Raw genomic sequence first — 24699 nt, 5'->3', positions numbered from 1 at the left:
ATGTTTAAGATGCCAGAACATGACAAGTTGAACTTGGAGACCAATTCTTCAGGCCCCATATCAGAAAAAAAAGACTCAAGCAGTGATTTCAGTGGAGAAACATTAAAAGCAGCTGAAAAACTACTAGCAGTAGAGGGAGTGATAAAACGAGATGCGACAGCAACAGGGCCATCATTAGCTTGATCACTGCATGAAAAATGAGGGTTAAAAATAAGTCTTGTGGTCTGAAAACACAGTGTCAGCAATTTGCACATTGCTGATAGAAAAACCAAGAGATAAAACCAAATCAAGGGTATGACCACATATATGAGTAGGGCCAGCAACACTCTGAAATAAACCAAAAGAATCTAATAAATTAACAAACTCTTTGACCAGTGGTCTCGAAGGACAACACACGTGAATATTAAAATCCCCCAAAATTAAAATGTTATCTGAGCAAGGAATAAGATAACCAGTTATAATAAAAATCAGAGAACTCATTTATAAAATCTTTGTTATATGACGGTGGTCTGTAAATGAGGGCACATAACACAGATTTAAAAGAGTTCAACATAATCAACTGAGCTTCAAATGTAAAAAACGCCTCAGTGGACAGAAGTCTGCATTTGAACTTGTTTTGAAAAATAACTGCAAGGCCCCCACCCCTACCGACAGCCCTAGGTGAGCTTAAATAACTACAGTTGGGAGGTCAAAGTTCTGAAAGAGGAGCCATGTCGCCGTTGCTGAGCCAAGTCTCTGTTACAAATAAAAAATCTAATTTCTGAGAGAGAAAAAGATCATTCAGTATAAAGGATTTGTTAGAGAGTGATCTTGCATTGATCTAAGCCATTGTCTCTGAGATATAGTCAGACGAAAGATGAGAAGTCACATATTTATTTCCCGACCTACCGCTACCCAGGGAATACAGATTGTTTAGGTTAGCACCACGGCCTTCATGCCGCCACCTCGAAACCACGGTCCGCAAAGGTCGCCACCCAGATCCAGATGAAGTTGGAAATACAGGCACCAAGTATGAACCCCTCAGAGTCGGCAGCACTTCAACAACATCCTGCACTGAGGCCACAGAGGAGAAGAAAGTAATCCTTTGCGACTTCTTCGACCTCACAAATCTTCCACATATTTAACTTACAAACTGCATTTGAACAGCAGTAAAACACTTTATGTGTTACATTACATTCGTATGTGCAGACAGAGATGTAAGTTTGGAGCAAAAGAAATGGAAATAAACCTTGTGTAATTTGTCAGCTTTACGCCAAGCTAAAAAGGTATTTCTAGCCATTTTACATGCACATTACCAGGCACGATAAAAAGATATTTAGGTTTTTCAGAGAATGTATTTTTAACATTTATCTGTATGTGCAGACATTTCTGTCCTAACTGTGGGTAGTGTTTGCTCAGTTCCACCATGAGAATGTGAAATCCCACAGGCCACAAACTCTCAAAAACAAACCAAACCCTGAACTGTCAAAGCAGCTGCTGCTTTTTATTTAGCACACACAAAAAAAAAAACTGTGATATCTTTCAATTCATCATAAAAACAGAAAGACCCATTTTCAGTCGCTTCCATTGCATTTACGCATTAAATTACCCCTTTTCTTTACCCCAATGCGTTTAAAAAAACCACAACTTTGAGTAGATACTGCCAGTTACTCATAAAACTAACACTTCAGTATGTTCATCTGCAACCTACAATGATTCCAAAGCACTGTTGTGACATCAACTTATTGGACATATTACATCATCTCATAAATAAGAGTTAGGTTATATGCTTTCTAATACTAGAAAGATATTTGCCAATATTTCTAGAGCTATAAACTTTTATGAGCAGGCATAATCTATCCTCCAAAACACAACTTTTCATTCTTAACACCACATTTAAAGAGGTAGTTCAGCCAAAAATGAAAATTCTGTCTTTATTTTCACACACTCATGTTGTTCCAAACCAATGTGACTTTTTCTGTGGAACACAAAAGCAGGTGTTAGGCAAAATGTTAGCCTTAATCACCATTCATTTTCATTTTATGGGAAAGAGCACTCTTAACATTCTTCAGAATTTCTCCTTTTTTGTTCCATGGAAGTCAGTCAGTCATTTGCGGTTGGAATGTCATGAAGGTGAGCAATTAATTACACATTTTTTGCAATTAACTAACCCTTTAAGTTCACAACACCCACCCTCCCTGATCAAAACCATCTCCTCCAAAACAACATTAGTATTGCTCATTTATGAAGACCTCCAAACACCTCCAATCTGCCAGGTGTACAATGTAGATTCAATCACTGTCAGTTGTAGATTTCATACGGTTTATCGTTTATATTTCCTTGTTTATGTACATAGGTGCTTGTCTGTTGGCATTACAGTAAAACAGATCACAGGCAGTTAGAAACCAATAAGCAATTAACTGGTTAGAGAGGAAAAATTAAAAGTATTGACAAAGCAAAACCAAGACAAAAAAGCTCTCCCTCACTGTGTACCACACCCTTTAGTTGGTCAAAGTTTGTCAAAAGGAGACACTGTTTCCATATGCATTAAAAAGAGGTTAAGATGAGACAGCCCTTTTTCATGTCAACTTTGGATTTTTATTATCTCATTTGATTTTTGCCATTGGAATTTTCATGTGTCCTTGATTGTTTCTCTCTCTCGATCATTTCTAAAACACTGAGGAGAATGAATAATTTCATCCTATTTTTTCGCAAAAGTGCCTCCCACTGGACATGGAGGGTAAACTCATGTTATACTGAAAAAGTTGAATTTAAGAATGTGAGTAACGCCACACTTATGAATTAAGGTTCTGGGAGTATGTCTGGTAGTTATATATGAGTGTGTGTGCACGCGCTCGCTCACAATTATTAATAATCATAACAGATCACGATTCCTCATCTCTCTTGATGGTAATACAATGGCTTTAAGTCCATGCGCAGAGAGAGAATAAGAAAAAGACTGAGGGAAAGAGAGAAATGAGAGAGGAAAGAAAAGAAAACATCCTCTCTCAGCTTGGCAGCAGTAGTGCAGGTCCAATAGGTCATAGTTTAAATGTAAAAAATGGCCGGTGAATTCATCTTCCTCAAGCAGGAAGTCCATTGGTAGCATCTGTCAGGTGGTCAGAGTGTGATGTCATAACTTGGCCTCGCTGTCATGTGAGATAGAGGTTACGGATGGCGGAAATGGGTCACTGCAGTACCAAACCCACCTGGAAGAGAACACAATTACTTAAGCATTACAGCTCTCCATCATCTGTGAAGAATCAAACTGCGAAAATATACAATTATTAGATACATTCAGTGAACTGTAAACTGATCTTTGGTAACTGCATAACATATTGGACCATTATTTAGACCAGAATTTTTAACAGATATTTACACTTTTCCATCGGATATTGGTTCTTCAATATTAGATTTACTGATTAAGTTAGAATTTGCCCCCTCAAAAATAAATTCTGTCATCATTTACTCACCCTCATGTCAGATTTTTAGAAGAAAATCTCAGCTGTGTAGGTCCATACAATGCAAGTGAATGGTGACCAGAACGTTGAAGCTCCAAAAAGGCACATAAAGGTAGCATTAAAGGTATGAATACGGCTCAAATGGTTTAATCCATGTCTTCAGAAGCGATATGATAGATGTGGATGAGAAACAGATCAACATTTAAGTGCTTGTTTACTATAAATTATCCTCCCTGCCCACAAGGTGGAGATATGCAGGAAGAACGTAAAAACAAAAACAAATGAAGAATGTAGAAATGAAAATAAAAGTTGAGATTTATAGTAAAAATGACTTGATATTGATCTGTTTCTCACCCACACCATTTCACTTCAGAATATATGGATTTAACCACTGAAGTCATATGGATTACTTTTATGCTGCCTTTATGTGCTTTTTGAAGGTTCAAAATTCTGGCCAACATTCACTTGCATTGTAAGAACCTACAGAGCTGAGATATTCTTCTAAAAATATTAATTTGAGTTCAGCAGAATAAAGAAAGTCATACAAATCTGGGATGGCATGAAGGTGAGTAAATAATTAATTTTCCTTTTTTGGGTGAACTATCCCTTTTAATTATCTTAAGTGAAGAGCCTTGGACAGGTTTATATGGCCAATAAAGTTTAAATGAATTCTAATGCACAATTTTAGTCTTGTAAAGGTTCATCCACAGAGGAAATTGATGAATGATTTGGTTATTGTTTCTAAAGGCAGAAATAAAATGATTACAAATCGGTTATACGTTATCATTGAAATAATAATCAGTATTTTCATCAAAAAACTATAATCTGTCAATCCCAACTGCTTTGGGAGACAAAGATCCCCAATTTAACAATAAGCAGATTGTGAAGCACTGTGGTCACCTACTGCATGAATTTACTAATGTCAGTACTAAGTGATACTTTATGCCTTCATAAAGAATTTTGTAAACTAATTTGTAACCTAAAAATCTGTACCTTTTCTGAGCCCATGCTGGGACATTTCCAATTGTAGAGGTAATACTGCAGGTTTCCATCTCCAATGCCAAACTTGAGCTTCTCCAAAAATGTCTTATTCTCCATTAGGTCCAGTGCATTAAAGACATCAAATCCTTTCTAAAGGGGGAAATGAGACAAGAAAAGCTTCAATAAATATGCTGGTCTTTAATGCTATAAAGAGGCCATCCAACACATACTTTCGAAGCACCTGTCCTTTCCACATCGTTTTTTCGAATCTTTTCTCTAATTGTTCTATACAAACTATTTTGTCCATTGGTGCAAATGAATGTAACAGGTTGCTAGATTTCAGCGCAAATGCACAAGGCTTGTTTTTATCACTAACAACTAATCATAGATTATGTGAGTAAACTGAAATACATTGTTCATCATTATGCAAACAGCTAAACCGTTTCAATGACTGACCGTCTTGGCGAGGATGAGAGCATCTCCCATCAGGTCCAGCAGGGTGGTGGTGGTGTGTACGTTATAAAAAGAGTATGCTGCTTTCAGACTGTGGTGCACAGGATGGTTCATGATAGTGGACGGCAGCGTGTAGAAACTCAGTAAATCAGTCACCTTCCCCTCAGGACTCTAAAGCACATTCAAGTCAACACAATTACTGTATATCAACCAAAAATCCAACTTATTATGAATCCATTTAGAAAATAGCACAAGACTGTTATTGTCTCAAATTGGGCATCATTATCAATGTACCCTACAAGGTGAACTGGAATAGTTGGAAGAATTGTAGCCTATGAAGGTGCCTTGTTGCCTATCAGTGCCAAAAAACAAAACAAAAAAACGAATTGAGTATAATCTGAAAAACAGCAAAACAACCTTTAAAAAATTTACACTTTTATCATTTCAAAAGAGTATAATAGATCAAATATATACATGCGTAAATATTTACATTAAAATATGTATTACTATTTAATATTTAAACATTTAGCTATTTTTATTGCAATGTATTATATAAACCATTTAAATATAAAATTCTTTCAAATGTTTTACAAACTAGTTCATCAATCACATGATTGCATTAAATAGAAACATGATATCTTCACCCCACTCAAGTATTATAGCTTTACGATGAGCACTGTTGTTTGTTTTCCCCCCTTTTCACCAAATTTGGAATGCCCAATTCCCAATGCGCTTTAAAGTCCTTGTGGTCGCGTAGTGACCTCAATCTGGGTGGTGGAGGACGAATCTCAGTTGCCTCCACGTCTGAGACCATCAACCCTTGCATCTTACCCCGTGTGACTCTACCCTCCCTAGCAACTGGGCCAATTTGGTTGCTTGGGAGACCTGGCTGGAGTCACTCAGCACGCCCTGGGATTCGAACTAGCGAACTCCAGGGGATGATAGCCAGCGTCTTCACCACTAAGCTACCCAATGCATATGCTGCCTTCTTAATTTTTAAGAAGGTAATTTTGTTTACCTCCACCACAAAAGTGTCAATGATGTTCTCCTGGGGCAGCAGCCAGTGTTGAACTTCTCCTGGGCTCATAACAGGGACCAGGTTGAACTGACCGAGATATTCTTTCAGTAGACGGTGAACCGCTGGGATATCTTTCACAGTCATCTGCCTCAGACCTGGAGTCTTAGGAGCCTACAGAAGAACAGAGATGAGATATTATATAAGTCAGAGACATATCCAGAAGAACTAAAAAAAATGAACATAAGATGTTTTAGAGCAATTGTAAGAAGATAATAGAGGTCCAGAAAGGCAGGCTGGCACACACCTCTGGGAGTCGGTAGAGCTTCATGGTGCGTTGCATAGTCATGTTTCGACTCAGGTGAGAAAACTTCACCTCAATCAGCTTTCGAGGGTTCAGTGACCTGTGCCAGTACCTAAGACAGAAACATCAAGTCGGATGGCAATTAACACAAAAGAAGGAACTGAAACTAGGCAGGGCAGCCAGGAAGTTGTCTCTAATTGTTTGGGTGAAAGGCATACATATTTTACTTCAATGTCTATTAAAGGAATATTCTGGGTTCAATATAAGTGAAGCTCAATTTACTGCATTTGTGAGAACAATGTTGATTACCAAAAACAATTATTTAAACGTCCCTCCTTTTCTTTTAAAAAAGCAAAAATCTGGGTTACAGTGAGGCATTTACAATGGAAGTGAATGGGGGGCCAATCCATAAATGCTAAAATACTCACCGTTTCAAAAGTATAGCCACAAGATGTAAACAATATGTGTTTCAACATGATTTTAGTGTGATAAAATCACTTACTGACCTTTTTTGTGAAAGTTATATCCAATTTTACAAATTTGTTGCCATGACAACATAACACTTTAAACTCTAACACCCTAAAACAACTGTACAAATTATTGAAACTACTTTACAGTTCAAATTACACAACAAGAGAATTAATGTAAGATATTTTATAAAATTAAAAGCTTCATATTTCTGCATTTAACCACATTATAGTGGATTCATCCACTATAAGTGCCTCACTGTAATCTCCATGTTTGCTTTTTTTTTTTTAAGAAAATTATATTTTACATAAGAAATATTTTTTTGTGGTCACAAATGCTGATTATTTTGATTAATTCATTCTGATACTGAAATATATACCTTTACAGTAGCACATAAATAGCATTGCTTCATGATAATCATTACTGTCCCCCATATCAGTGACTCTGATATAACAGTAATTTGAGATACCTAAATAAGCCATTTTTACAGAAACTGCAGGGTCAATGCATTTATTTTATTTAAAAGACTACACACTACAAGTTTACAAATGTCTCCAAAAAATATCCTGAGATTTGAAATTACCAAGCGCCCTCTGGTGGAAGCTTTTTTTTCTCATAGGTAACAGTTATTATCTAGCAACATTTGCTTCCTAATGGTACACATGTACACCATTAGCTCATCTAACTTGACTCTGGGTGTAGATTCTCTTTGTACACAGACACCACACATCTTGTGTGAGAGGAAACCAGTGTCTTACCTGCAGGTGCCCACAGGTTTGGGCAGTACCACGCCTGCAGTGTACACAGCCTGAAAGATTCCCTCCAGGTTCACCCGTCTGGTGATCTCCCTGATAAGTACCGGAGCCACACGCTTCGAGCGAAGTTTCTTATGCACGCACAAGAAGTTAATCTCCACCATCTTCTTCTCTCTGGGAAGATGAAAGAGCAGCAGAAGTTTGAGAGGTCAATTTCACATGCATGTACTTGGTGTTGGTCTGCATAATATAACCAAAATATTAAATGGATAGATGATGCATCTAAAGTGTATTTGTTTATTTAGGCAACACAAATAGGTGATTAATTTGTGCTGATGCACTAGCAGTTGCCCTCTAATCTTTCTGGATTCAGATTGTGATTTTGGCACAAATTATATGAATCATTTAAACCTATATATTTGAAGTCATAAGTTTGCATTCACATTAGCCAAATACATTTTAACTAACTATTTAAGTTTTTCACAATTCCTTGCATGCTTAGGTCAGTTAGGATCACTACTTTCTTTTAAGAATGTAAAATGTCAGAATAATGGTAGCGAGAATTATTTATTTTAGCTTTTATTTCATTCATCACATTCCCAGTGGGTCAGAAGTTTACATACACTTTATTAGAATTTGGTAGCATTGCCTTTAACTGGTTTAACTTGGGTCAAACGTTTTGGGGGGCCTTCCACAAGCTTCTCACAGTAATTTGCTGGAATTTTGGCCCATTCCTCCAAACCGAACTGGTGTAACTGAGTCAGGTTTGTAGGCCTCCTTGCTCGCACATGCTTTTTCGGTTCTACCCACAAATTTTCTATCAGATTGAGGTCAGGGCATTGTGATGGCCACTCCAATACCTTGACATTGTTGTCCTTAAGCCATTTTGCCACAACTTTGGAGGTTTGCTTGGGGCCATTATCCATTTGGAAGACACATTTGCGACCAAGATTTAACTTCCTGTCTGATGTCTTGAGATTTTGCTTCAATATATCCACATAATTTTCCTTCCTCATGATGTCATCTATTTTGTGAAGTGCACCAGTCCCTCCTGCAGCAAAGCACCACCACAACATGATGCTGCCACCCCCATGCTTAGTTGGGATGGTGTTCTTTGACTTGCATGCCTCACCCTTTTTCCTCCAAACATAACAATTGTTATTATGCCAAACGGTTCAATTTCTGTTTCATTAGACCAGAGGACATTTCTCCAAAAAGTAATATCTTTGTCATGTGCACTTGCAAACTGTAGTCTGGCTTTTTTATGGTGGTTTTAGAGCATTGGCTTCATCCTTGCAGAGCAGAATTTTTTTAGGTTGTGTCGATATAAGGACGGTGTGGATATAGATACTTGTCTACCAATTTCCTCCAGCATCTTCACAAGGTACTTTGCTGTTGTTCTGGTATTGATTTGCACTTTTCACACCAAAATACGATCATCTCTAGGAGACAGAATGCGTCTCCTTCCTGAGTGGTATGATAGCTGCATGGTCCCATGATGTTTATACTTGCGTACTATTGTTTGTACAGATGACCGTGGTACCTTCAGCCGTTTGGAAATTGCTCCCAAGGATAAACCAGACTTGTGGAGGTCCACAATATTTTTCTGAGCTGTTGGCAGATTTCATTTGATTTTCCATGATGATAAGCAAAGAGGCACTGAGTTTGAAGGTAGGTCTTAATTTACATCAACAGGTACACCTCCAATTCAGTACACCTCCTATCAGAAGCTAATTGACTAATTGTCTAAAGGTCTGACATAATTTTCTGGAATTTTCCTAGCTGCTTAAAGGCACAGTTAACTTAATGTACAGTGGATATAAAAAGTTTACACACCCCTGTTAAAATGCTAGGTTTTTGTGATAGGTAAAAGAATGAGACAAAGATAAATCATGTCAGACCTTTTTCCACTTTTAATGTGACCTATAATGTGAACAATTCAATTGAAAAACAAACTGAAATCTTTGTGGGAGAAAAATTAAAATTAAAACCTTACAATAACCTGGTTGAATAAGTGTGCACACCCTCTTATAACTTGGGATGTGGCTGTGTTCAGAATTAACCAATCACATTCAAACTCATGTTAAATAGAAGTCATTAAACACCTGCCATCATTTAAAGTGACTCATCACTCATAAAGTGATTAATCACAAATAAAGTTCAGCTGTTCTAGTAGGATTTTCCTGACATTTTCTTAGTTGCATCTCAGAGCAAAAGCCATGGTCCGCAGAGAGCTTCCAAAGCATCAGAGGGATCTCATTGTTGAAAGATATCTGTCAGGAGAAGGGTACAACATTTTTTGGAAAGCATTAGATATACCATGGAACACAGTGAAGACGGTCATCATCAAGTGGAGAAAATATGGCACAACAGAGACATTACCAAGAACTGGACGTCCCTCCAAAATTGATGAAAAGACTAGAAGAAAACTGGTCAGGGAGGCTTCCAAGAGGCCTACAGCAACATTAAAGGAACTGCAGGAATTTCTGGCAAGTATTGTATGTGTGCTACATGTGACAACAATCTCCCGTATTCTTCATATGAATGGGCTAAGGGGTAGGATGGCAAGACGGAAGCCTTTTCTTACAAAGTAAACATCCAAGCCTGGCTGAAGTTAGCAAAAACAAACATCAAGTCTCCCAAAAGCACCTTTGGAAAATGTGTATTGGTCTGATGAAACCAAGGTTGAACTTTTTGGCCATAATTCCAAAAGGTATGTTTCGCGCAAAAACAACACTGCACATCACCCAAAGAACACCATACCCACGGCGAAGCATGGTGGTGGCAGCATCATGCTTTGGGGCTGTTTTCTTCAGCACGACAACGAACCAAAGCACACATCCAAATCTACAAAAGTATGGCTTCACCAGAAGAAGATTAAAATTTTGGAATGGCCCAGCCAGAGCCCAGACCTGAATCCAATTGAACATCTGTGGGGTGATCTGAAGAGGGCTGTGCACAGGAGATGTCCTCGCAATCTGACAGATTTGGAGCGTTTTTGCAAAGAAGAGTGGGCAAATATTGCCACGTCAAGATGAGCCATGCTAATAGACTCCTACCCAAAAAGACTGAGTGCTGTAATAAAATCAAAAGGTGCTTCAACAAAGTAGTTAGAGGGTGTGCACACTTATGCAACCAGGTTATTGTGAGTTTTTTTATTTTTCCCCCTCAAAGACTTCAGTTTGTTTTTCAATTAAATTGTTCACATTATAGGTCACATTAAAGGTGGAAAAAGTTCTGACATGATTTATCTTTGTCTCGTTTTTTACATCACAAAAACCTGGCATTTTAACAGGGGTGTGTAGACTTTTTATATCCACTGTATGTAAACATCTGACCTACTGGAATTGTGATATAGTCAATTAAAAGTAAAGCAATCTGTCTGTAAACAATTGTTGGAAAATCTACTTGTGTCATGCACAAAGTAGATGTCCTAAACAACTTGCCAAAACAAGTTTGCAAATATTAAATCTGTGGAGTGGTTAAAAAAATTTGCTTGAATGACTTCTGACTTCAACTGTATGTAGATAGGTTTTAGACTGCTTACATGTCATAGATGCGTATGTTGGCTGGAATTGCACTGATGAAACCAACTAGCTTTTGATTATTGTTCACTCTCACTCCACAATGCCATTGAGGCAACCAACCTGGAGGACGCAGAGCCCTGGAAGAAGAAAAGAGTGAAGGATGGAGATAGGAGGAGAAAATAGATGCTTTACTTTATGGAAGTAGACATTTCCACATCCATTCCATTTGTTTACCTTTGCAGGAAAACATCATCCTTTAAATAGTTCTTAAGTAAAGATAATTTATTAACTACAGAGCAAAAGGACAAGATTAAATAGTTTTTGATCATGCCTTTTAAAGCTCAAGAGAAAAAAATATTTGTTTCCAGAAAATAAATTATAGTGAATAAAATAAAAATTCTTGGTTGCATTTCCTTACCAGAGCAGAAATTCAGGTGAGTAATCAAAACGAAACATGTTGTCATCATCCTCAACATAGTTCTCATTCAGTAGAGTGTACAACTCTTTCAACTTCAGAGAGAAAGAAAGTAACTTAGACACTAGGTTATTTCCTGAAGCGCAGGTTTAAATTTGCGTCAACTAGAAAGGGAGATATTTAGAGATTTACGTGTCGTACCACTGAAGCGTTTCCCAGATCCAGAGCGTCCCAGGTGAAGCCCTGTGGGAGGCTGTAGGGCTCATCTCGTATGTGATCTTTATCTGGCTCAATGAAGCCATGTGATGTCACCGTCTCTCCTATACAAATGAAAGACAGATAAGACAGGAGACACAAATTTTCACACAACTAAACAAAAATCTTTCCAGTTTTATTTGTGTCGCCACTAAAAAGAGTGAAGTCTACACTACAGACACTGATTATGTTAAATTTAGCATAAAAAAATGGCTTCATGTGATGCCAGACATAAGAATGATTAGAATAAAAGTGAATAATTTTAAATAGTCATAGAAAAGAGCTCCTAGCATTAGGGAAACCCATGTCAAAAGATTTGTTCACATTATATGTGGACAGATCAGTTTCTTTTTCTGTTCAGACTGCAGCCGCTGTTGCTGGCACGTCCACATTAGTTGTCATAGTAATGATGCAAACTCGCATATGTTCACCATGTGTAAAAGTTTAGCAATGCATGTTTTGCAATTGTCTATGTTTTCCAGAAGGGCAGTATCCAAATATTACCACATCCGCCACAAACAACAGCTTAAAAATGTGGAGAGGTGGCATATGCAGTGTTAGTTGCTGCTAGGGTTTACAAATGTCCCTGTTTTAGCAGGACATCCCATATTTGGGAAATGATGACATCCAATACAGAATGACTATTGTCCATATTTTAGAGCGGGCACTGCAGTGAAACATTCAGAACTGAAGGCTTTACATTTAGTCATTTAGCAGATGCTTTTATCCAAAGCGACTTACTTTATGTCCCATATTAAAGCACAAAAGAGTCGGACAGTGATACTATTGAAGAGGACCCTCGTCTTGTATTGAAGCACTCAAAATGCTCATTAGACCAGAGGACAATTCTCCAAAAAGTAATATCTTTGTCCCCATGTGCACTTGCAAACTGTAGTCTGGCTTTTTTATGGTGGTTTTAGAGCATTGGCTTCTTCCTTGCTGAGCAGCAAGGTTTTAGGTTGTGTCGATATAAGATTGTGTGGTTATAGATACTTGTCTACCAGTTTCCTCCAGCATCTTCACAAGGTCCTTTGCTGTTGTTCTGTTATTGATTTGCACTTTTCACACCAAACCACGTTCATCTCTAGGAGACAGAATACGTCTCCTTCCGGAGCGGTAGCAAAAAAATTTCAAAAGGACTTGTTGTCAGCCCAAAACAAACAGATATTACATTACAACTTGTGGATAGTTTTTCCGCTTCCGTTGTGTTGCACTGATTGAACACTGGCAGGTGGATGCTCTGACATTGAGATCTGTGTATCTCTTCTCCCTCGTAACAAATATTATCCATTACGAGCAAATTAAACATTAAACATACACTGACATTCAAAAGTTTGGGGTCACTTCACTGAAATGTTTCTCATGATCGTAAAAACCTTTTGATTTGAAGGCGAATGCTTAAATGTTTGAAATTATTTTTGTAGACAAAAATATATGTGTGCAAACATATTAATTTAAGTAATTACAAAACAAAACATTTTTGAAATGGATGATAATAAGAAAAGAAGCTAATAAGTGCCCAGCATAGAGATGGGAACTCCTTCAATACAGTTTAAAAACCATCCCAGGATGATACCTCAAGAAAATAATTTTCTGAAAATTCTATGCAAAGGGTGACTACTTTAAAGATTCTAAAATATAACATAGTTTTGATTTATTTGTTTTGTAAGTCACAACACAATTCCTTTATTTCCATTTCTATTATTCCATAGTTTTGATGACTTTAGTATTATCCTTAAATGTGAAAAATAATAATAAAGAATGAGTAAGTGACCCTAAACTTTTGACTGGTAGTGTAATTATCACTTGAGGACGAAAAGAGACTGTTGTATCCAGAGGTTTGAAACAGTAAAACGGGGGTGTTTTTGCCTGTTAGTCATTGATGCTTCATGGCATTTTGGGCATACCAAGATGACCGCTCGAACACTTCTGGTGGCTTCACCTCCTACTGGCAGTTTACGGTTGCATCAGCGATCCAGTTCTATATACTGTATATATCAGTGGCTTCCACCATAGTTTTTGCCACCTCCAGTGAGCGTATGTTTTTTTTTCTTCTTTTTTTTTTAATGCACATTTTGGAGATTTTATTAGCATGTTAGTGTTTCTTTCCATCAAGCAGTTTTTATGCGACATCCCAAAATGCACATAAAATTATGTGGATGGAAACCCAACTAATGCGGAATTACTCTTACTGTTGTTCAATATGTGAAGGCAAGGTGCTTTGCACAGATCTGAGATCAAGTGGACTAGTAAAAGCATAGTGCCTTTTCCCTACAAACAGTATCCAAAACCAACAGTTCAAACACTCCGAAGTGAAAGAACTTCCTCAAAGAAACACTTCTCAGGCCATATATCACAGGTCTCTGCCTTGAATCAGTCCAAATTAAACACAATGCAAAAATAAAATACTAAATGTATTGTGGTTTACCATTACAAGGTCATTAACTCTTTCCCCGCCAAACACAGAATTTTCCGTGTTTTATGAAAAAACGCTTCCCCGCCAAACACGGAATTTTCCGTGTTTCCGTGTTTTAGGTGTTATACGGTAAGGAGACCCCTGTGCATGTTTTGAAAGAGTACGCAACTCTTTGATCAAAGAAACAGACTGCGATCGTCTCAAACATGAAGAAGTGGAGTATTGAGAAGCTCAAAATATCAGACATAAACATGCCTTTTTCTCAGCTTTTTGTCTGAAATGTTGTTTTTGACAAAACCTACCTCTGTTCAAGTCGCAATAAAAAAGAACAAATGAAGATAAAATAAAATCGTTTTTTTTGCCTAAAAGCAGAGGCCCAGATCTTTATTTTGATATATAGCATCTTCATATATTCATGGAAGAAAATATTCTGCGGGCCATTAAAATTTAGCGAAAATCGTCAAAAACCCTGGCGGTGGCTGGCAACTTTTTTTTAAAAACGCTGGCGGGGAAAGAGTTAAAAAGCCATAAGAAACACTTTTGGATGTAACTAAATACAAGTGATGGCAGAAAATAATAGTGTAAAAGATCAATACCAAGTTTAGGAACAGGCTGAGTGTCCCAGAACTGGTAACTGCGACGTGTGGCCTCCTCCATAGTTTTAGCTGGACCCTGTCCCACTGAGAACAGCTCGATAGCCTTCTGAATCTCCTGTAACTTATCTGCAGGGAGGGAGTTTACCTGAGAAAGAGAAATGAAAATGTTCCAGTCCAGATCATTAGGGTTAGCGCAGTGACGATACAATTCAATCCTTTGCTTAATTTGCACTTGGAAGAGGGGGGGCATGGGGATAATTTGGGGGGCAAAGCCCGCCTCAGCACCCCCCTATATCCAGCCCTGCTTTAGACAAACACTCACTTTGGCCAGTGGATCCTGTGCAGCATCTTTGCCTCCAGACTTGTCCTTATTCCTTTTCTTCTGCTTCTTTTTCTTCTTGGCACCTGTGTCTCCTTTCTCCCTGTGGGTCAAATTAACTCAGTTGACACAGACAGCTATACAGTTAGGCAATGTCCACTCAGCAGTAACTGTGTGCCATACAAGTGAAATGGAAACAAGCTAAATGCTAAATGGATGCAGCGTTATTTTAACGTTGAGAACCTCTGACTAGTGTACAATCAGTGCAATAATTACATGCTGTAATTCAGCTAACATATAAACAAAAATTATCTCAGAATTTGGAAACAAGACAAAAGAGAAATGGTTCACTTTCTTTTCCCTCCAATGTATCAGTTAACTAAGCCTATTTTAACATAAGAGGACAAAATTAAATTCAGTTCCAGTGCTTTTCATAACACATTTTGTTTCAGTGAAGTTTAACAAAGAATACTGCATTTTAATTTAACTGAATTTAACAAAAAGACTCTTCTTGGATTATGCACAAACACAATTTAAGACTTTCTTCCAATTCATTAACAGGCCAGGACAAGAAACTTTATTTACTCCCAGAGGAGTAACTACAGCTTAATACACGAACATAGGGCTAGCTGGAATGGGACGACTACAGCCCAGATTACTTACGGGAGCTGCACAGATAATCCTATTAGTGTCCACGCCGGGGGGGAGAGGTAAGAGCACTGAGCTACATTTGTTAATGGGGCACAGATGGTCTATCACATGACCTGCAGAAAAAAGCGTGTTTTTGTGTGTTTGAGGGGACGTAGGCCATACCATAACACAAATACTGACAGACAAACAAGCCCCCCACGATAATGGCTTTGACAGCCAACTATTCCTGTTAGAGGAATGAAGCAAATATACAGTTCAAAATGCTGTTTTGCACTGTACACAACACAATTAAGCTTCATATTGCTTAAACCGACACAAATCTGCACTGTGAGACTTCCTCATAACATAACATAACGGACCATTGTGTAGAAGATTTGAGTGCTGTGTGCATGACTTCATTGTGCTTTGATGCCTGGTATAGACTAAAGCAACTTGATGGTGATTAATATTCATTACAAATGGCAAAGCCCTTGGAATCTGTAAGCCAATTTTTAATTGACCCTTCGCAAAGCACCACCTTAAAAGCGTTACTGACCGATCCTGTCTCAGCAACTGTTGCCTTGCGCCAGCATCGCTTGCATTTTTCCAATGAGTGTATATGGGAGAAATGTGTGTTTGAGTAGTTTAAAGTGGACTTCTACAGAAATGGCCAACAAAATGTAAACCTTGTAATAGTGACACGAGGTTCCCAGAGAGGACACATGCCAAGTTTTCTCTTTCTTTATAAAAAAATATCTTTAAAAGGGCATGCTATGGATTAAACTGTGCCATTCCTCATTCCCAAATGACCAGGTATAATATTACATTTAGACACCTACATTTGCTACAAGGTAAATTAAAGCTACTATCTTGACATTAATTCATTAATGTATTGATTCAGGTCTTCACCAAAAAATAGTAAATAAGGAGTTCACAGCACCATAGTGGATATTTTATTTCAGTTCTGTTCACTTCCACTGTTATAAGGTGTTTAGTTACCATCAAATTACTTTTCTTTTTTAATGTTTGTTTATTTGTTTCTTTAATTTTTTATGCCATGCCAGCTTATATGGCTATATTCATGGCAGGAGCCAGGTTTAGTTATTTAAAAATAGAGTTAAATAAGGTGTTTAAGATTCATTTTTCCTAAAAACCTTAAAACAAATTTGTATTCACTTGATTAAAAACCTTTTCAAAAGTATCAACTGAATAATACAGGTTTACCTGATGTGTAGAAGTTTAATGGATAGTGGGTTTTTGCAAGATGAGCACTTTGGTGAATTTTCTCCTGATAGTAAAAACTGGTGTGTGAGTCTTGTATGTCCTATCTGGCATAGTATATAAATGACTTCACCCCAGCGATTATTAAAAGGGAACACATATCTTGTTCCAACAACAAGATTTATTTCCCGTAATTTGTTGTTTAAACACTGATCCCACTAAAACTGCCGTTTGTTTTTGATACATTCAGAGTTGGTTGCAGATCTGTGGACGGTATAGGGCATTTTACTGGTTCAGTAGATAGTGCTTCTCTGGCAGCTCTGTCTGCTTGTTCAATACCAGAGATTCTTGAGTGGCCAGGTACCCAGCAGAAAATAATATTAAAACTCTTTGCATCAAGAGATGACAGTTTGATTAAAATCTTCATGATTGTTGAGTGATCAATTTTAGTAGCTTCCAATGCTTCAAGACATGATTTTGAATCAGTTATTATTAAAAACATTTTGTGGAGCAGTCTCAATAAACTTCAGTGCCAGTAGTAGAGTGTTTGCCTCTGCAGTGAAAACTGAACTTTGTTCAGGGATGCGGATACCCTGGTTTGTTGCAAAACTTCTGCCACGTTTTTCCAGATTTAGAGCTATCTGTGTATATTGGTATATGTTGTGGGTATACTACTCTTATGTCCAAAAATTGTTGATGGAAATCGTTCAGATGCATTTTGGATTTTTGGTTCCTTGTTAAATCCAGATGGATTTTAGGCTTTTTTTTTTTTTAAATGGCAGGTGATACCAAGCAACCTGTTCTCTTTACCAACTTTAATGGGGACTCCATCCATAAACAGCTCTGGTTAATTGTGTAGTGAAAGGAGCCGACAGAAATGCATACAGATGGTTTTTGTTTGTGAGAACTTGAAACCGTTCTGTGTTGACCAGGAGTGCATTTTGTTTATTTTCAATTGGATTTTTAGCTCGATAGTATTCATGTACTTGCTCTTGTAGCAAATGGAGGAATTTTGCAGAAATGTGTCTGTTCCAAACTGTTTAGATCCACTTTCAGATTCTCCAGATGGATTTTTATGCATAGGCCAAATTAAACAAATTTTTTTTTTTTTCATATATTGTTGAATGCTGTAGTGGGAAAACTGCTGAATAGGCTGGGTTTTCTTTATTTGTTTTAAGTTTGGTTGAATATTGTAAGGCCAACCTTAGGCATCTGATTTCCAAGGATGGTTAATTGGAGTGGTGGTGGTGTAGTGGTCTAAAGCACATAAATGTTAAACTGGTAGGTCACAGAAGGTCGCTGGTTCAATCCCCACAGCCACCACCATTGTGTCCTTGAGCAAGGCACTTAACTCCAGGTTGCTCCGGGGTGATTGTCCCTGTAATAAGTGCACTGTAAGTCGCTTTGGATAAAAGCGTCTGCCAAATGCATAAATGTAAACGTAAATGTAATTGGCTTCTGCATAGAGACTTCAGATTGGTGATGTTCTGTAGGCTTCCAAATCTAGTCGAATACCTTGGTGGTGTACAGTGTCCAAAATTAATTTGTATGACTTCCTAGCTGATCCATAAATTATACTTCCATAGTCCAGCTTTGAGCATACCATGGTTTAGTACAAGTTCATGAGAGTTGAGCTGTCTGCTCCCCATATAGTTTTGCATAAAACCTTTAAAACTTTAATGGGGACTCAATCCATAAACAGCTCTGGTTCATTGTGTAGCAAACTAAGCCTACAGAAATGCATACAGACAGTTTTTGTTTGTTTTGTTTTTGAGAACCTGAAACCGATCTGTGTTGACCAGGAGTGCATTTTGTATTCATGTACTTACTCTTGTAGCAAATGCAGATATCATCTACATATAAACTACAGAGGACATCAGAGCCAAATACTTTTGCAATGCTATTTATTTTAATAATGAAGAGGGTTACTTATAGGATACTTCCTTGAGGTACTCCAAGTCCTTTTTTAAATAGGTTAGACAAGGTGTTTGCTATTTTAACTCTAAAAAGTCTGTTTGACCAAAAACTTTCAATGAAGATTGGTAGTCGACCTCAAAAAATAATTTGGTACAGATCCTTTAAAATGCCATGTTTCCATGTCGTGTCATAGGCTTTCTCTAAATCAAAGAAGACAGCTACAATGTTCTTTTTTTGTAAAGGCGTCACGAATATAGATTTCAAGACAAATAAGGTGATCTGTAGTGCCTCGACCTTTCCTGAAACCCCATTTGGAGTTACTTTTGTGATGTTTACATTCCAGTATCCAGGCCAGGTGATCACTGACCATATCTCTCCATTGTTTTGCATAAACAATAGGTTAAAGTTATAGGGTGGTAGTTTATGGGGTCCATTATTTAAAAGACACAAGGTGTGGTTATCTATAAAATTGTCTTTCCTTTTGTGTTACAGTGATTACTGCCCCACAAAGTGTTATAACTATTAAAATCTCCCATGAGAATAAAAGGAGATGGGAGCTGAGCGATAAGGTGATCTAGGTACATGTGTGTCAAGTTAAAATTAGGAGGAATGTAGATAGAGACAACTGACAATGGTTTTCTGCAAAGTCAGGTATACTGCTGTTGCCTGTAGGTCACTATTAATATTTATATGACTATGGATCACATCTTTACTTATTAAAATGGTTGCCGCTTTCATTGAGACCGAAAGTGTTAAAATTAATCAAATGTTTAAAAGAGTACCGTCTGGTGGTAACTGTTTTTCTTGAAGACATATGGATAGAGGGTTAATAACTGCAGTTAGATGCTGCAGCTCGTTAAAATTTGCCCTGATACCATGACAGTTCCATTGGATGATAGAATTTTCCATTACCTATTAGGAAGAATAGGGACAGTTTTCTTGGTTCAGCCTTTAGGGGATGGACTTCTACTATGGTATTCACTCTCTTTCATTTCCACATCTTTTGTTTGTTTTGTCTTTGAGGTTTCGTCTTGGGATATGTTTGATTGTGAAGAACTTGCCTTACCATTGTTTTTATTTGCCTTTTGGTTTCCTGTTATTGAGCTCTGATGAGTGAATGCATTTAGAAGAGTTTTGCTCTGAATTCCTGTGTTCTTCATCTTTGAGGAAATATTACTTTATATTAACAATAAATTGTCTTTATTCATCCAGGTGAAATCTGTCTGGCAGTCTATTGTTCTCACAGCTTTTTTTGCAACAGCGGCAAAGGTTTTATTCAGTGTAAAAACAGGGATAACATCCACGATTTTCTTTGCTTTGAGGTAACTTATTCTATTAGTACACCTGATCTTCTGTATTTCCTTTTCTTTGATCCACATGGGACATTGTTTTGATGCAACTGAATGGTCACCTGAGCAATTACAATATTTTGATGTTTTTTCACAGCTCCCTTTGACATGGCCTACCTTCCCACATTTACAACAGTTATGTTTGTCATTGCACCCATTAGATCCATGGCCATACTTTTGACAGTTGAAAAACTGCAGAGCGTTGGATACAAATAAGTCCACTGGAACACTTAAGTATCCAATTCTAAGTTTATCTGGGATTAGCAGTTTATTAAAGGTGAGGATGTATGTACCAGTTTTAAACGTTCGCTCTTCTCTCTTGATTATTATTCTATTGACGTTCATTACTGCTTGGGTCTTGAGCTCATGCGTTATTTCTTCTTCATCCACATCATCCAACTCTCTAGTTTGGATTTCTCCTTCACTGTAGTTCAAAGTTGGATGAGGAGATGTCTTTATTTGACTCCTGCAAACATGCTGGCATGCAGTAGATTTTCAGCATTGCCCTTTTTACTGAATTCCACAAGAATCTGTCCAGATAGTAGTTATTTCACTTATTTTACTGTTCCCGCAATACCTTTTTATATAACAAAAGGGGAAAGCTTGATGATTGGAGAATCTGGAGCAGCAGCTTCAATGATGATGAATTTTGGCCAGTCATCATTACTCGGCACAAGAGCATATCTATTTTCTGAGGTATTGTCGGTATCCAGGCCCAAGAAAAAAGGGCTTGAGGGGTGTTCTCTCTTGCCCAAGGAGACGACCATAGAACTATAGAGGGAAGGAGCACACCACTGTTCCTTTCACAGTCTTCCATCATGGGTCCCGAGCCATAACCTGCATTTTTTAATGTGACTGTGATGATAACATCTATCACTATCACACACTTTTCTATCATTCTTTCTTTTTACTCAAACGATTAGTCGACATTAATTAACTACAAACTCCGAAACTGGCATTTCTATGTGCAGTCAGTGCCTCTTCAATGATTTGCTTGTCACGGGGAAGCTCATCCCTCAAGCGCTCACGCTTAATACAGTTAGATTATAACGTGATGGCTCACAACTTATTGAATCATAATATACGTCCCTGTGCATTTCTTATCGTGAAGAAAATTTGCAACACCCAGCTTTATTAATAAGAGATAATTTGTTTTTTAGTAAGATGGATTGAAGAGAACAGAAAGGTGAGAGAGGAAGTCTTCGCCCCATTATACACTGCAACAAAATAGGTTTTAGATTTTTTTGTTTTGTTTTGGCTTGTTTTCCAATATAAATATCTAAAATTCCTTTAAATCAACGTACATTTTCTTTAGCAGCTATACTGCAGAAGTAAAAATTGTTATCTGAGAATATTGAATATAATATTAAAAATACAAATATTTTAAAATATCTAAAAATCCTTTAAAAAAGATGCATTCACCTGAGAAGCAGCATATAAGATATTTAGACTTGCTTTTAGAGAATAAATCTTGAATATAAGTATATTTTGTCTTTACTACACTCGCAGAAGTATAACCAAGTGAAAAAATACACTTGTATACAAAATACACTTGCTGTATATTTAAGATACATCCTCTTAAAGCATGTCTAAATATCTTACACTTTGCTTCTCAAGTAAATGTATTTACATTTTTAGACAATTTTAAAATGGAAAACAAGAGAAAAACTTGACAATAATAGGATTTTTTGCAGTGAATTTCTTTACTGAATTAAACTTAATAAAAAGTATTTTCTTTCAGATTAATTCAGTGAATGTCTTTTAGATGTATATTTAAAAGATGATTTTGTCCTCTTTATTGTTAGTTAGCAAGTTCCAACCTTTTAAGTCGGGCCACAAGCTGAATAATCGTTTAATAATCATTAGATTAATCGATTATCAAAATAATCATAAGTTTCAGCCCTAGCCATCACTATCATTTTTTTCTCTTCCATCACTCACTCTCTTTCTTTTCTACCTTTCACATTTTCTCTTCTAACACTCTTTTCTATCCATCTATCTCTCTCTCTTTCTATCTGTCACTATCACACACTTTTCTATCACTCTTTATTTTCTACCTGTCACTATAATTTTTTTAATTCTCTTCTATCACCCTCTTTTCTATCATGCTATCTATCTATCTATCTACAAGGTTGGAAGGGTTACTTTTATTCCACTAAAGATTACAGAACACATGCTGTAAAATGTAATTTGTTGCGTATTGCGTTAGATTACTCAAAGTCAGTAACGTATTCTAAATACTTTGGATTACTTCATCACTGGTAGATTTTTTCACTTGTTTTGACTATAAAAACTCTGCCAGTACAGTAAGACAAAATACACATGTTAAAAATACACTCTCTGAAAAACCTAAATATCTTATGCAGTGTTGCTTCTAAAATAATATCAATCAAACTGATCTTGTTTTAAGGATTTTTTTATATTTTTACAGGAAAAACAATACAAAAATAATGATCAAGAATATAATTTTTGCCCTAATATCAAAGGTCTTACTAGAAAAAAAGAAATTATGATCCAACATGAATTTTCTTGATAAAAAATCAAAAATATGATCGTGCCTGGTAACATGCATGTAAAATGGCTAGAAATAGCATTTTATCTTAGCGTAAAGCTGACAATTTACACAAGATTTATTTCTATTTCTTCTGCTCCAAACTTACTTAAAACTTCTGTCTGCTCGTATGAAACACATCATAAGAACGTGTTTCACAGCTGTTCAAATACACACTTTGGATCGCATGTATAAATGTTTTCCATCTGAAAGGACTAAATATTAAATGAAACAAATGAAAATAAAATGCAAAGTAATCTCTTCAGTAATCAAAATACTTTTAGAAAGTAACCTTATTCTAATTACCAATTATTTAAATTGTAACTGTAGTGAAATAAAGTTGTTGTCTGTCTAACTATCTGTCTGACTGTCAGTATCTATCGGTCTGCCTATTTCGGTGCTATTGACATGATTTTATTGGCATAGAAATGAAGCGAATCCAGAAAGGAGCGGCGGTGTATTAATGGTAATGGTAGCCTACGTGCTCCTCGGCACACTTCCATCACTTCGTTAGAACATATTAAATTGATTATTAGCTCTCTCCTGACTAAATTGACCAAAACGGTCCCTACACATGACACCGAGGAACATGGATAAAATGCTGGTTATTGGGGGAAAGGGTTTGGCTTTGATGTAACAGTCAAGCTCTCCGCACTGACAGCGAAACCCAGGCACCGTCCAGGAACTTACCTGACCGAAATAAACCGTGAGGAAAACGGGATGCCAGCAGCAGGGTGGCGAAAACGTTAACTGATTCTCCGGTTGCCAGCAGTCAAGCTAAATGTCAGTTACAGGAGATCCATGCAACTAAAAAGCCAGTGGTCATAATCATAAAGGCCTGCATGACCAGCTTTGAAAGCGATATTTATTAGTTTTGGTGCTTGTGTAAAAATACATGTTACATATGAGGATTTATTTAACACCATTTGCAACGGCGACTTTAAATCATGTGGTTTATTCATTGTAATCTAGCCAGCATTATGGTTAGACACTTCACACTGATGCCCATGATCTCAGAGAACTAGCCATATGGATCCGCCCTCTTGATTGATTGACGCCGTCTGAACAAATAATTTTAGAGATCTGTCCGTCAATCAACCCAAAGAGCCAATAGCGAGACGCCAGTGGGAGGTTTCCTATGCTGTTAGCGTGCCTAAACCTAGCCGAACAAGGGCCTTGCCTTTCAGAGCTTAGAAAACGAGTATTTTACACTTACAACCTAACAAAAAATGCATGCACGCTCACCCGTCATCAGAGTGATGCTCTTCATTTTCACAATTGCTGCAATGTCCGTGGTCATCTTCTACCTCGGTTTCTTTCTCCAGCTTCGGTGCTGTCTCATTCTCATCCGCCATCTTTAACCAGGAAGTGAGGATTTCGCCTTGCGCTCTCAAACCCTGCAAAACTATTGGTGCACTGACGCAAAGCCTGATGCTCTGTGTAGTTCATTCTTAGTTTATCCCTGACAGTTTTCAACACTGTTCAAAACCAGTATTGTTAGACATGTTATGAATTTCGCTGTTTTTGATTTGTTGACCACATGTTTGCAGTATAATGTTGAATATCTGGTTGTAATTTGTTAGTCTGCCTTCTCAGATTCCTAAATTACTATGCAACCACTGATATAATGTCATAAAGAGGATATTCACTCACGAATGGGAGTCTTCTACAAAGCAATTTTAACAAAAGTTCTATTAGAAATCAAATTCTAATTGGCCATCAGACTGAGCACTACAAAAAACACGCATCGCATAGTCTCGAGACACGCTTATAAAAGTTGACTCTTTTTTTTCTACCTGACATGAAGTCTAAAGAACATGACGCTCCTGCGCGAGATGCTGCTTGGGTTACCTAAAGTCTCGCAAGAGTCGCATGCGACGTTCAAACACTGTTTTTATTTGTCCTACGTAAACCCTACACCTACCCCTAAAACTAACCTTGACCCTACCTCTAAACCTAAACCAAACCTTGTTAACAGCAAATGAGACTCATGCAAGACAGGTTGCCGGGGTGTTACCCTCTAGAAACAGAGACACTGAAAGAGACCCTGAATAACAAATTGAGTCAAAGACGTCCGTCCGGCACGT

At 37.3% G+C, this 24699-nt stretch overlaps 1 protein-coding gene across 1 annotated transcript; it reads right to left on the bottom strand.

Moving 5' to 3' along the window:
- Window positions 1-2554: 2554 nt before the first annotated feature.
- Window positions 2555-23968, bottom strand: LOC127648089 (glycylpeptide N-tetradecanoyltransferase 1-like). Its single transcript, XM_052132696.1, has 12 exons — window positions 23858-23968; window positions 14948-15047; window positions 14626-14770; window positions 11560-11678; window positions 11362-11453; window positions 10964-11080; window positions 7420-7590; window positions 6197-6305; window positions 5893-6063; window positions 4878-5045; window positions 4434-4571; window positions 2555-3188 (listed from the first exon to the last, which is right to left on the bottom strand). Exons 1-12 carry the CDS (start codon window positions 23965-23967, stop codon window positions 3168-3170), a joined length of 1461 nt encoding a protein of 486 aa, XP_051988656.1. The 5' UTR covers window position 23968; the 3' UTR covers window positions 2555-3167.
- Between the last annotated feature and the right edge of the window lie 731 nt (window positions 23969-24699).

The sequence above is a fragment of the Xyrauchen texanus genome, chromosome 8 (assembly GCF_025860055.1).
Source record: "Xyrauchen texanus isolate HMW12.3.18 chromosome 8, RBS_HiC_50CHRs, whole genome shotgun sequence".
Lineage (NCBI taxonomy): Eukaryota > Metazoa > Chordata > Actinopteri > Cypriniformes > Catostomidae > Xyrauchen > Xyrauchen texanus.
Note: the sequence above shows the minus strand (reverse complement) of the source record. Positions and strands in the feature narration are given on the sequence as shown.